Genomic DNA, 15323 nt, shown 5'->3' with positions numbered 1-15323 from the left:
CCCCCAAGATGCAACATGCCTTACGGTGCTATGTAAGCCACATTGAACCAGCAAATAAGTGGGAAAATGTGGGATACAAATGTAACAAATAAATAAATACTGGCAGGAATTCTGTAAATGGTGCTCGAAAATAGTCACTGAAAAAAATTTCAGTGTTAAATGCCGCTTTAATGGATGCATACTCTTTATAGAACCACATGTAGCTATGATGCTCGCAGATAACTTTGGGCACTTGCTGAAACCCGGTGTTACTAGCAGAGAGTCTCCAGATGATCAGACATATGATTGGTCTTTCCGGATGTGCTGGTTTTTCTTTTTATGAACATTACAATTGTTCCTATTGGAAGTTTTCTGTTTTAGCCCCTGACGCAGCCCCTTTGGGTGAAACACAGCCTGTGTCGGGCATTATTCTGCTATCATTAATAAAATCTTTGGATGTTATATTGATCTGCTGTTTTGTTTTCCATCTTGCCCAAATTGGGCACCATGTATAGAATCTGGGGGACTGTGTACTGTTATTTCAATATTTTTTTTCTGCTGAAATTGTCTGTTACCTATGTCCAGATTCTTTCTTTATTAGAATTTATTTCTGCAAGAATGAAGAAAGAGCTCAGTTAGAAGGGGGGGAGCTATCTCATACATATCCATTGATTTTACTCTGTTTTCCACCTTATAATTTCAGTAGATTGCAGAACTGGTGGTAGGTAGAATTTACAACAAATCTGGATTTTGCCCTGTGATTTGTAGTATTTGATTTAAACTGCCTTGTACAGTAAAATAACTAAGACGTCATTAGTGGTTTGGCAATGCTGTTAAGACTTATTTCTAAGTAGAGTTGACCTTTGAGCAGCTTCCCACCAATTCTTGCTTGCTTAGGTTCTGACAGTTTGAGGACTTTCCCTGGATTTTATGATATCCGCACTGAACATTCAACAGATCTATTTGCAAACATTTGGTCTTGGTGCTGGGTGGGTTTGCACATGTTCACTCTGAAAGCTGGAGCTGTTTATGAGTCCTGAAGAATTAAGTTACCTACCCTGTAGAAACCTTCTTTACTGCTAATACTGGTATACTTATACAGATTTTTGACATTACAAGCATGATCTCAAAGAACCGCTGAATCTACAGAACCTGAAAGCTTATAAGCCTTTTCTTGGAAAATAAGTTAAAAAGTGCACACTTAGTGTGACAGAATGGCACATTTTCTCTTTCCCTAGTTGCAAACTTGTGCATGTCTGCTTGGGGTCTGGATATGAAAAGGTATGGTAAAGTGTTTCTCATTAAGGTGACAGGGGCTGTATGAGTTCTGTGTGTATGTGTGTTTTTGTTTGGATCTCTATGCCTGTGCGTGTAGACAAATGAATGGATGGAGCCTCCCAAATAGACTCTGAAACTTGGATGAAACATGCCTAAAAACGGTTATAGCTTTTCTGAAAACTTTCAGGAACCCTTTCATTAATCTACTTATCACCGTTACGGTATCATTAGAAAGTGATTAATTCTGCAAGGTGTTATTTGCCTCCACTTGGTCTCTCTGTATGAACCTGAGGAAGATTGTGGTGTCGTAACACCCCTAATAGAAATAATCATTATAGGGGTAATTCTGAAAAGGTCACTGTGTGTATTCTGTATCAGCTATTAAATGTTCTATTGCCATTATTGGATACTACAGTGGTTCCCAAACCAGGTTCTGGAGGCACCCCAGCTAGGCAGGTTTTCAGGATATTCGCAATGAATATTCATGAGAGAGATTTGCACACATTGCCGCCACTTCATGCAGATCTTTCTCATGAATATTCATTGCGAATATCCTGAAAACCTGACTGGCTGGGGTTCCTCCAGGACCAGGTTTATGAACCACTGGCATGCTAGCATAAGTCGGCATTTATGTGCCAACATTTAGGAGCGGCTGCTTATTCCATGTCTGGCTGGTGTAAATGACTGCAACTAAATATTGTTATTGTGTGCATAACTGACAATATTCTAGGATCCTACTCAGGCCCCTCCCACATTCACACCCTTTCAATTACATGCTATAGCTTTACAATGCTAAGTTTCTAGAATAGCGACTAAGTGCAGTTACGTAACTACAAATTAGTGCCAGTTAGCACCAGTTAACGCCAGTGGGTGATTGGTTGTTAGTGTCAATTAAGTAATGCATGTTACTGGCAGTATTCTATAACCTATGCATGCATTTTTGCCAATTTGTGCAAAAATGTGTGCACAAGATTATAGAATTAGGGGGTATATAAATGATTTAAACTTTTATGCAGTGTTGATATAATGACATTTATTTATAATTAAATACCTATGAGTTGATGAAGGTTCATATATGGTCCACACAGTTTTGTTTAATTGAAAGATATGGACTATAAGTGTGTAAATTAAATATTGCAATCTTTTCAAAAAGATCCAAAGTAGAAATCGATCCCAAGCACAAATATATATATGTTTTGTTTTGTTTGTAAATCACTTTGAACAGCTATCTCAGGAATGAAATACAATTCCTAATTGATTGTTAAGGTGAAGAAATAATGAAGAACTTTCAGTATTGGCTGTTTCGTACAGCCAAGGCAAATGTTTAGTGAGAACACACCAAACTTCAGCTCACTTAAATGCTCTATACTCATAATGCTTCTCAGTGTTTTCCAAAACTGTTGTATTTAAATTAGTGATTTTTTTTAGCACACGAAACAGTGCAATAACAAATTTGGCCAAAGACATTTGAAAAGATCTGCTGACATTCTTAAAAATGGCTCCGGCGTTCCTGATGAAGGAGTGAAACGGTGCTCTGTCAGATGGTTCAGAAAGCAGTGGCGGGATGTCTACAGAAATGTTAAGATAAGTTTGTCGCCTTTTGCTTTGTAAATCTGGTGCCCTTATTTCAACAGATTTGGGATCAGCTTCTAATTGGAGAGCTCCTTTCAGCACTTATACAGCTTTCTGGGAATTGATTTAGCAAAAACATTTTTTATTGCACTAAGTTTTGTGTGTTAAAAAATCACTAATTTAAACACAATGGTGTTGGAAAACATTGAGAAGCATTATGATGTATAGAGCATTTAAGTGAGCTGAAGTTTGACTTATTCTCACTAAAAATTTGGCTTGGCTGTAGGAAACAGGCTATACCGAAAGTTTCTCATTATTTCTTCACCTTAAATTAGAACTTATATTTCATTCCCGAGATAGCTGTTCAAGTGATTTACAAACAAAGCAAAAAATATATATGTATTTGTGCTTGGGATTGATTTCTACTTTGGATCTTGAGTAATTTATTTCTCCCTTTGGGGTTCATAATTTGAAATGATCTTTTCAAGGAGGGCAAGCCTGGTGGAAGGGATTTATAAAAGTTTTTTGTTTTCCAACATTTCTAAGAACTTCAAGAAATTTCTTGCTCCCTGAATCCATTTTCTCAGGGATGCTAAGTATTCCCCACAAGCAAATTGTAATTTGTATTGCCTGACGGTTCGAATTACTAAAATGTGTAGTTATTGTTGGGTTTTAGGCTATTGGTTATAACCTGAGGCACAGATCTGGGATGCAATTCACTTGATTGATTTTGATATTCACTTGAACCAATCAGTTGAAAACTGAGAAGTTTTCTGATAGGAAACAGAAAAACATTCCAAAATGTTATCAGATTACAATATTCTCTTTATTTTCTCTCTTCATACAGTGCCATTTAGAGAGGCACCCAGTTACTCGAATCGAAGGAGAGGACCCCAGAACACCTTGACAACTCCCCATGTCCTGCTACGCTCCAACAGTGATAACAATCTGAACATCACTAACGTCCCCGACTGGTCGGCTTCCTCTTCCACCTCTTCCCACCGCAGCCTTTCACCTCAGCTACTTCAACAGATGCAGAATAATCCTAATGGCACCGTAAAAACTATTGGGAGTTATGCACAAGTACCTCGAAGCCGATCGCCATCGTTAAACCGAGGAGGAGAGGATGCAAAGAGACAGCAGCACAGGCACATCAGGTAATTGAATAATTCATCAAGTACCACAAGGGATACAGCCTTGTTTGTACTTTAACAGTTTTAAGATTCATGTTATTGTATGTAAAGATGTCCATATCTTTTTCACCCAGAAAGATTTTTATAGACAGCCACATTCTATATCATAAACAAAATGCTTTGTGATTGGAAACATGTCAGTGCTATACAGTGGGGGAAATAAGTATTTGATCCCTTGCTGATTTTGTAAGTTTGCCCACTGACAAAGACATGAGCAGCCCATAATTGAAGGGTAGGTTATTGGTAACAGTGAGAGATAGCACATCACAAATTAAATCCGGAAAATCACATTGTGGAAAGTATATGAATTTATTTGCATTCTGCAGAGGGAAATAAGTATTTAATCCCTCTGGCAAACAAGACCTAATACTTGGTGGCAAAACCCTTGTTGGCAAGCACAGCGGTCAGACGTCTTCTGTAGTTGATGATGAGGTTTGCACACATGTCAGGAGGAATTTTGGTCCACTCCTCTTTGCAGATCATCTCTAAATCATTAAGAGTTCTGGGCTGTCGCTTGGCAACTCGCAGCTTCAGCTCCCTCCATAAGTTTTCAATGGGATTAAGGTCTGGTGACTGGCTAGGCCACTCCATGACCCTAATGTGCTTCTTCCTGAGCCACTCCTTTGTTGCCTTGGCTGTATGTTTTGGGTCATTGTCGTGCTGGAAGACCCAGCCATGACCCATTTTTAAGGCCCTGGCGGAGGGAAGGAGGTTGTCACTCAGAATTGTACGGTACATGGCCCCATCCATTCTCCCATTGATGCGGTGAAGTAGTCCTGTGCCCTTAGCAGAGAAACACCCCCAAAACATAACATTTCCACCTCCATGCTTGACAGTGGGGACGGTGTTCTTTGGGTCATAGGCAGCATTTCTCTTCCTCCAAACACGGCGAGTTGAGTTCATGCCAAAGAGCTCAATTTTTGTCTCATCTGACCACAGCACCTTCTCCCAATCACTCTCGGCATCATCCAGGTGTTCACTGGCAAACTTCAGACGGGCCGTCACATGTGCCTTCCGGAGCAGGGGGACCTTGCGGGCACTGCAGGATTGCAATCCGTTATGTCGTAATGTGTTACCAATGGTTTTCGTGGTGACAGTGGTCCCAGCTGCCTTGAGATCATTGACAAGTTCCCCCCTTGTAGTTGTAGGCTGATTTCTAACCTTCCTCATGATCAAGGATACCCCACGAGGTGAGATTTTGCGTGGAGCCCCAGATCTTTGTCGATTGACAGTCATTTTGTACTTCTTCCATTTTCTTACTATGGCACCAACAGTTGTCTCCTTCTCGCCCAGCGTCTTACTGATGGTTTTGTAGCCCATTCCAGCCTTGTGCAGGTGTATGATCTTGTCCCTGACATCCTTAGACAGCTCCTTGCTCTTGGCCATTTTGTAGAGGTTAGAGTCTGACTGATTCACTGAGTCTGTGGACAGGTGTCTTTCATACAGGTGACCATTGCCGACAGCTGTCTGTCATGCAGGTAACGAGTTGATTTGGAGCATCTACCTGGTCTGTAGGGGCCAGATGTCTTACTGGTTGGTGGGGGATCAAATACTTATTTCCCTCTGCAGAATGCAAATAAATTCATATACTTTCCACAATGTGATTTTCCGGATTTAATTTGTGATGTGCTATCTCTCACTGTTACCAATAACCTACCCTTCAATTATGGGCTGCTCATGTCTTTGTCAGTGGGCAAACTTACAAAATCAGCAAGGGATCAAATACTTATTTCCCCCACTGTATGTGTCTAAACCTTTTCCTGACATACCACGAAGGTAGATGCCAAGGTGGGCCAACACATCCTTTTCTTTCAGACTAATCCCTTTATATGAACAGTTCTGTATTCAGCATCTGTAAAATTGAACAACTTTCTATTCTACTCCTCCCCCTCCCATATTCCAAGTACATGAACAAGAATAGTTTGAAAATGTCATGAGTTCATCTATTTATATAACTTGTCCAAGTTGGATAACGGTGACCTTTTGCAGTTCTTTCTCACTCAAAATCTTGACGCATGCCAAGCAATAGTACACTTCTTTGTTAAAAAGAAGCTCCCTATCCCCAGACCCATGAAACAATTTCTCCCTAGAACGTGACATAATGCGGAGACTACCGCTGAATCTGCTTTTGTTCTAGAGAGGTCTTGCCTTCTTAGACTTGGAAATGTTGTGTACTAAAAGTGGTGCTGGTAGGGTGTGAAATTAGTGAGGTCTTCATGAACCCATATCCAATTGTGTGTTTCTGATATGTGCAATGAATATTTATTTATTTATAACCCACCTTTGTCCAAGGCGGATAACAATCTAACATACACAATCTAACATACAAAGTACTCATAGTCACACTAGAACTAGCACAGCTCAAATACAACAGCACAGATACCAAAAGATGTTACAGGTCAGTAAGATGATCCAAAATATGATGTTTCGATATCAATTTGAAAGTTGTGATGTTCTGTTGAGACTTCATATGCATGAGATATATATTTTTATGTACTTGCTTCCATTCTATGCATATGTATCTCACACATATTCACTACATATATCATGAAGATCCATGAGATACATAGGACAAGTATGTGAGCCACTGTCATAAAAGATAAGAGTACACTTTTCCTTTCATTACATTACATTAAGGTCTTATAACCTGCTATAACCGACAAGTTCAAGGCAGATAACATAAAGAGAAGGAGCATATTCCAGATACTTACACAACAGTTATCCTAAACTGAATTTCAGAAAACACACATCAATTGGAAACATATTTTCTAAATAGAAAGGTTTTCAACAATTTCTTAAACTTAGAAAAGTGTTCTATATGTCTCAGAAAAATAGTAACAGGTTGAAGCAGCCTGATATGGTAAAGAAGACTGATGAGGGCACAGGGCCTTCAATTTACAAACAGAAGGAAAACGTAACAAAAATTGATTTCTGGTTCCTATTCAAAAATACAAAGAGATTGATCAGATAGTCTGGAGACTCTCCATGGATGGCCTTGAACGTCAACACCAAGATCTTGAATCGTAGCCTGGTCTCCACAGGAAGCCAGTATAACTGTAACATATAAGGGGAGATGGCATATAAGGGGAGATGTCAACCAAGAAGATATTATAAGACTGTAAAAAGCTAATTTACATATATAAATGGCTATGCATGTATTTGTAATGAGATTTCTATTCAAAGCCAGTGAATCAGGTAAAAGAGCCCCTTGCCCAGTTAACTGGCACTGAGCGAGGAATATTGAATGGCTCATACTTGGACAGTAGAAACAAACAGGAGACAGAACAGACAACCAAACAGCAGTAGCAATCCAAGGAAGAACAAACACTGCAAGAGTTTATCCAAATGTCAACTTAAATGGAAACAGGACCCAACCCGGCCAGATTTTGAAAGAACCTTTGCCAGGGGTCTACAAACAATAAACATTATAAAATCAATAAATGTATAAGAAAGATCATCATTAAAACAGATGATATAAAAATAAAATTAATAATAAGAATTCAAACTTTACCATATAGGTTTCCACAGTACATTCACATATTCAATTCATACTTGGATAATGCCACTGAATATCCCGTCTAACTGCTAAAGCCGAAACTGGCTATCATATGGGCAGTCTGAAGGCGGAGTTGGCACTTAAATGGATAAGTGACAGTATTCAGTCCTTAACCAGTTAACCAGCCAAATAGGACCAGGTAAATAGCAGTCCTATCTTTGGCCAGTTTAACTTAGGTACCAATGCTCAGCACTGAGCTGGTTATCTAGTTAAGTGCTGGCTATTTGCATATACCCAGATATTTAATGCTGGTACCTAGGCATGGCCTGGCATTGAATATCCAGGCATAATTTCAGTGGGGGCAGTCAGCATTAAAAAAAAAATCTGACTTCCAGTGGCTGAATATTAGTTCTTAATGATGTAGAAAAGCCACTACTTCCACGTTTAAAAGCACAGATTTGAAGGAGGTTTATTGTGTGCACGGTATGGATGGATCTTATAAGTAAACTTGTACAGTATTTCCTATTTTGCAATAAAAACATATATCTGCCTTGAAAATGCAAACAATGGCATTTATACTGCTCTCGGGCACACATAAATGTTAGGTAACCCTCTAGTGTATCTGTGGTGGGGGGTGGTTTGCCCTGGGTGCCGGCAGAAGGGGGTGTGTGGAGCAGGCACGTGGCTGTCGGCTCTGCTGGTCCCCTGCCCCCTCTGATATCAACTTTCTGTTCTGGGGCAGGGGATGGCAGAGCTGACATCCACACGCCTGCTCCACACACACCCTTGCTTGGAAGTGTGGAGTGTGCTCCACCCAGGGGGAGGTTGCATAAGCACTATCTGGGGGGGGGGGGGGGGGGGGTTGTGCTGTGCCCTGTCCCGGGTGGCATATAATATTGGTATGCCAGTTGTGTGGACCTGGTATTTGCAGAAGTTGTTGAGGGGGAAAATTATGCTGACTTCTCTGGCATTTAAATTTGTGTTTTGGGCCTTGTCTTTCTAATTGGTTCCCCTTGAAAAAACAGTTTTGCAAATGCTGACACGTGTAGGTTGCAAAACCCACCATTTACATGTGCGAGTGCTGGTATTTATATATGCATAGCCTTGTGTGATGCTGTTCTTTTTAAAAACCTGTTTCTTTGTAAAATAGCTGTTTCTTCTGTAGTACTGCAAAATATACATGTATTTCCTGTGGCCGTATAGGCTTTTTACAAAATGCTGCGTGTTCAGTGAGCTTTGTGTAAAACTCTGCAAACTGTGTATGTTCAGACTTAGGCATCCCTTTTCCTCCTTGGATGATATAAGCAAAATCTATCCTTCCAGTATGGAGCCCATGGTGATCAGTATTTATTTATTTATTTATTTTTTAATAGTGGCCACCATTGGTTAAAAGAATTCCAGTATTCAGTGGCAGAATCCAGATAGTGTCTGCAACTGAGTAGCAGGGATCAGTACTGACAGGTTGCGGTTTCCATTGAGTGGTGATAATCTGACTAATAACTGAAAAGATATCTCGAGAAAGTTAGGACAGATTTGTTGCTGGATAACTTATGTGTCTGTCAGTGCTTTGCCCACAGACTGTCCTAGCACTATCTGAATTGGGGCAAGCTCTATAAGTGGGCACCCCGAGGGTGCGTGGTAGGAGCCTGTTCTATAAAGGAACCTAGATGCTGAGGTTCTATTCTGAAATGGTAGCCTAACCCCAGTATCGACAAACCTAACCTTGAGGAATCCACACATGGACCAGCCATAGAGCTTGCATAAGTGTGGCAGGTACCCATGCAACTATGTCCTGCCCATGCTCTACCCGTTGTACACCCCTCTCCTGCAAATACATATTATGTAAATTATGCCTGTATTTGCACACATGCATAAATGCAATTTTCTAAGCATTTGCATGAATAGTGCAAGCGTAGACATGGGCACCCTATGTTGCAGAAATGCCCTTAAAGTGCCAAGGTGGTCAGAGAAAATATTCAGCAGCACTTATCTGGTTCTAATCTGGGTAGCAGCCACTTTGGCCTACAGTGGAGGAGTGGCCTAGTGGTTAAAGCACCGATCTTGCAATCCAGAGGTGGCCGGTTCAAATCCCACTGCTGCTGCTTGTGATATTGGGCAAGTTGCTTAACCTTCCATTGCCTCAGGTACAAACTTAGATTGTGAGCCCTCCCGGGACAGAGAAATATCCAGTGTACCCAAATGTAACTCACCTTGAGCTACTACTGAAAAAGGTGTGAGCAAAATATAAATAAATAAATAACTGCCTTGGAATATCAGATCCTGTGTTTCTGAAATCAGGCTCTATATAACCCCAGTTATCAGCTGATTATGGTCGGTGGTGTTATCCATGTCTGCCTGTCAGTTACTGTTTCTGCTTTCATTTTCTAAGTCTCTGTGCTGTGCTGCAGCTGCAAGTTTTGAAGGAGGGTTAAAAAAACCCCCAAAACTAACAATACATTTTGTTTGCATATTACAATTTACTAGATTAAGTATCCTAATGGAAGGCAGCCAGTGTAGCTGGGGCACTGTGAGAAGAGAGAGCAATGAATTATGGAGGATAGAATAACAAAAGTAACAGTAGAAAGCAGAGAAGGAAAAACATCTGTATATTTAACGGTGATCTAGTAATACAAGGGCGATGAAAATGGCATTTTCAGGCTGTTCAGATTTGGAAAGATGCCTCTATGGAATAACATCACAATTATAGTTATAAGAGCACCAAACAATGAGGAGTTAATTCAGTAAATGGCGGTGAAGTTTAGGCACCAGGATGATGCGCATTCACTGTGAATTCTATAACTGCAGTTCCATACGGAATACTTGCGTTTCATGCCTACCTTTAGGCGCGAGCACTTATGCCAAAGCCTGATGTAAGTGCTCTCACCTAACTCTTGGCAGTTGGACTCATAACTCCTAGTATTCTATAACCTGCATGTGTAACTTATAGATGTGCCCCTGACTGACCCATGTTCCTTCCGTGGCCACACTCCCTAGGACTTTCGCATGACAGAAATAGGGCATGCAGCTTCCAGAATAGCAACTAAGATCAGTTGTGCATGAAACTATCAATTGGAGCCAATTAATACCAAATTAAGCCAATCATTGCCTCATCTCCAATTAACAGTGAATTATTAAATTATGTTGCATGTACAACCGACATTCTATAAATTTTATAGAATTAGGGGGCTAGGGTGTGATTTTTCTAAAGGTTTTCTGTGTGTACAACTGTAATTATGGGAAATAGATGTACCTTTTAACATCTGCTGGGTATTTGAAATCTGGTCTGGCCACTGTTGGAGACAGGATGCCAGGCCCGATGGACTTTGGTCTGAATCAGCATGGCTTTTCTTATGTTCTTATGTGTAACACATAAATCGCAAGAGGATTGTGCTATTTGGACTAGGCATCCAAATGGCAGATGACGTTTATTGTGAACAAGTACAACGTGATGCATGTGGGAAAGAGGAAACCAAACTATAGCTATGTGATGCAAGGTTCCACATTAGGAGTCCCAGCCTAGGAAAAGGATCTAGGTGTCATCGTTGATGAGATGTTCAAACCCTGTGCTCAGTGTGCAGCAGCATCTAGGAAAGCAAATAGGATGTTAAGAATTATTAGGAAATGAATAGAAAGCAAAAATGAGAAGGTTATAATGCTACTGTATCGCTCCGTGGTGTGACCACACCTCCAGTGCTGTGTGCAGTTCTGATCACTGCATCTAAAAAAAGATATTGTAGAATTAGAAAAGGTACAGAGAAGGCAACAAAATTATAAAGGGGATAGGACAACTTCCCAATGAGGGAAGGCTAAAGAGGCTAGGGATCTTCACTTGGAGATGGCTGAGGGGAGATATGTTAGAGTTCTTTAAAGTACTGAGTGGAGTGGAATAGGTAGACACTTTTTCCAAAAATACTAGGACTAGGGAGGCTGCGATGAAACTACTAAGTAGTAAATTTAAAACAAATTGGAGAAAATATTTCTTCACTCAACATTCACTCAACATGTAATTAAACTTTTGGGAATTTGTTGCCAGATAATGTGGTAAAAGCAGTTAGCTTAGTAAGGATTAAAAAAAAAAGTTTGGACAATTTCCTAAAAGAAAAGTCCATAAGATGGACTTAGGAAAATCCACAGCTTATTTCTAGAATGAGCGGCAAAAAAAATCTGTTTTACTTGGGACCTTGCCAGGCACTTGTGACCTGTATTGGCCGCTGTTGGAAACAGGATCCTGGGCTTCATGGACCTTTGATTTGTTCCAGTATGGCAATGCTTATGTTGTTAACATCTCCATCTTAGGCCCTGTATTGTGAGGAAAATTAATCTGGAAGAGCAGGAAGCATCCTGAAGTACACAAAAGAATGTTTGATAACTCAGCATCCAAGAAATAGAATCAGTTCTGTTATCTGCAGTGTTACATTGAATAAACTGCTGTGCAAAGCATGTTTACAGACACTTGCTGCTGATTTATTATTGTGAGATAAAGAAGATAAGAGTGTAAATCTCTATGCAGTGTGTATCAGCTACAAGCTCTGATTTTCTACATTTACCTAATTTTATTTTTATGTTGTGGTTTAAAAATTGTAACTACATTATCTGTTGATAATTGAAAATTTAAAGGGTGCCCTTTCAAAGTTAAGCAGTTGTGCATTCCGGTGGAATTTTAAACCCGCAGTGCCTGCCCACAGAAAATTGATTTTTAATAAATATTACAAATGCAGAATCCTATCTGAATTTCAGAACAGTCATTTTGAGACTGGGGGTGGCAAACACTGGAAGATACAGGTATATAACACTGAACACAGTTGGGCCAATATTTAAAAGCACTAATATCTTAAGTGGCAGGCCACGTGGGTAAAATACTAGCATATATATTTATGAATGACATTTATATCTCACATTATCCTGAAAACAAGCTCGAGTTCAATGTGGCTTACAGTTTAGATTAAAAATATAGAGTTTGAACAACACGGGCATTCGGCATTCACTCAGTCACCCCTTTCTGTTAAAACACCACCAGAAGCCAATTTCTTTAACGAATGTGGATTTATTTAGGCCGCAGCCAGGTCCCAAAATTTTATTTACCGTAAACCTTCACATAAACAATCATTGATAAACATCATTGATAAACATCTCCCTCCGAGTACACAGCCCTTCTTGCTTATATTACTACAGGCTGTGCCGTCCAAGCACCCTGTTCCTCCTCAGTGCTGTCTGCTATAGCACGCTGTCCAATCAAATGCATCCCGTACAAGGATGCATTTACCACTTTAACCAAAGCTATTGGCCCCCTGGCCGTCCAAGCCAGGAGACTAGCCGTGTCCATCTTGTTCTGTAATCCTGCCCGCATGCAGGCATAACATTTCGCTCAGTATTGTAACTTTCAACAGGTCATTAACATATACATAGTAACTCACTTTGCCATATTATCCGCTGAGGTGCTGTGTACTCGTCGCTAATGTTACCTAAGTTCCATAGCTTATGCCTTGCTGCGACAACGACCCTTCCCCCGTACCTCATGGGCGGGAGGGCGGGTCAACACTGCTCCCTCTGCTTGCTGAAATCCAAATGGCGCTGTGTTTCCCTTCACAGCCCTTCTTCACCCCTCCTCCCTACCCGCCCCTTTAGCCATCACCCTTCAATCTCTTATCCTTCCTATCCACTCCCACTCCTCCCTCCCTCTCCCCCCCCCCCCCCCCCAGATTCTTCCTGAGCCTTCAGCCCGGTTGTAATCGGCTCCCCTTTAGGGGTGAGCCTTTCCATCAACACGGGCATTCGGCATTCACTCAGTCACCCCTTTCTGTTAAAACACCACCAGAAGCCAATTTCTTTAACGAATGTGGATTTATTTAGGCCGCAGCCAGGTCCCAAAATTTTATTTACCGTAAACCTTCACATAAACAATCATTGGTAAACATCATTGATAAACATCATTGATAAACATCTCCTTCCGAGTACACAGCCCTTCTTGCTTATATTACTACAGGCTGTGCCGTCCAAGCACCCTGTTCCTCCTCAGTGCTGTCTGCTATAGCACGCTGTCCAATCAAATGCATCCCGTACAAGGATGCATTTACCACTTTAACCAAAGCTATTGGCCCCCTGGCCGTCCAAGCCAGGAGACTAGCCGTGTCCATCTTGTTCTGTAATCCTGCCCGCATGCAGGCATAACATTTCGCTCAGTATTGTAACTTTCAACAGGTCATTAACATATACATAGTAACTCACTTTGCCATATTATCCGCTGAGGTGCTGTGTACTCGTCGCTAATGTTACCTAAGTTCCATAGCTTATGCCACAGCCCACGGCAACGACTCCTCGTTCGCCGCGGGCTCCCCCCAAACCCGGGCTGCGACCTACCACCAACGTAATGGCTTCAATAAAATTCTGCAAATCAAAATTGAATATATCCAGACCCACGTCAGACAGGTGGACCCCATCCGATCTATACAAACCCGCACAAGATTCTTTAAGGAACTCATGCACAATCACTTGCCCCTTAAGTGACCCCATAAATTTACCCATCCACCTATTAACTTTTTTGCGTGTGCCATCGAGCGCTGTATGCGACCTCTCGCCCCTCCACTCGTCGTGGAATAATATCCGACCAGACGAGTCTGGTCCGGGGCAGCAAACATGCCAGTTTTAATAAATCCTTCTGTATTGTTTTCACTAATAGCACACTGTTCATCCTCGCTAAATCATTGCCCCCTAAATGCAGGATGAGAAACTGTGGTGCCCTGGAAGTCATCAACTCCCACTCTATGGTTGGCAACAATTGAGCCCACAGCATCCCTCTCTTACCCAACCATCGTACAGCCACCTTCCCCCTCGGGAAGCCCAAATTCACCCCATCAGGTCGTGCCGCTGCCCTCTTATGTGCCCAATGCACATAAGAGTGACCACAGATCCATATCTGGTACTGTTCCACCACGTCACCTGCAAGTCACATGCAATTGGCAAATTATCAAATATGGCATTGGTCTAATCTGTAGGTACTGTTGCAAATTGTATAAAGGACATGTAGTTTCCGGTAAGTGAGGTCTAATCCACATGTGTGAACCTCTAGCCAACTGGTCAGTTTTTGAGCTCCGTATGAGTAAATCAATCCCCGTCTGTGTAACAGTCACATCCCGCATTAACAAACCCTTGTCAGCCCCCGCAGACTTAGACTGGGCCACCAACTCACTCACCCTAAGGGCCCCATGAAAAGCCAATGCGAAGGCACAGCGGAATAGCCGTACCTCAAATGGCGAGTCACACACCTCATCCGTAACTGCAAACAAGGCACACAGATCACCATGCAGAATAGGCTGACGGTTATCCACTGAGGAACCTACTACCCGGTGCCACCCTTTCATCATCCTTGACACTACAAAAGCCTTGGTGGGATTCTCCCAGCCAAACAATTTGGAGAAAAATTAATACTAGCAATCGTAATAGCCACCTGTGCCCTACTGCGACCCTCCCTTCGAGCCGCTGATATAAAGCCCACTAATGCATCAGTGGTGAACAACCCTCCATTACCAGACTCCATCATGTGCTGCATATAAAACAGAAAAGCTGAGATATACTTCTTCCTTGTTGCCGGCGACAATGCCTGAAGAGCTAACTCCCACACTTCCCGGGGCCATAAGTCCAAACGATGTCTGGCACTGTTGTCGGCCTGTTGTCTGCCATGGGAGCCTTGGATCTGAAATCTGCAAACTTAAAGCGAGAAAGAGCATCCGCTATAATATTCTGCTTCCCAGGAATATGCTTCGCCTTTAAAGATATATTCCAACGCAGACACTGCAAAACTATTGCTC

At 41.5% G+C, this 15323-nt stretch overlaps 1 protein-coding gene across 1 annotated transcript in view; it reads left to right on the top strand.

Annotated features, from left to right (window-relative positions):
* SHANK2 (SH3 and multiple ankyrin repeat domains 2) overlaps positions 1–15323 on the top strand; it is an 846275-nt gene that overhangs the window by 309416 nt on the left and 521536 nt on the right. Inside the window, 1 exon segment of the mRNA XM_030200750.1 lies at positions 3677–3986. Coding sequence (XP_030056610.1) covers positions 3677–3986 — 310 coding nt within the window.

Source organism: Microcaecilia unicolor, chromosome 4 (genome assembly GCF_901765095.1).
Source record: "Microcaecilia unicolor chromosome 4, aMicUni1.1, whole genome shotgun sequence".
NCBI classification, from domain to species: domain Eukaryota; kingdom Metazoa; phylum Chordata; class Amphibia; order Gymnophiona; family Siphonopidae; genus Microcaecilia; species Microcaecilia unicolor.
Note: the sequence above shows the minus strand (reverse complement) of the source record. Positions and strands in the feature narration are given on the sequence as shown.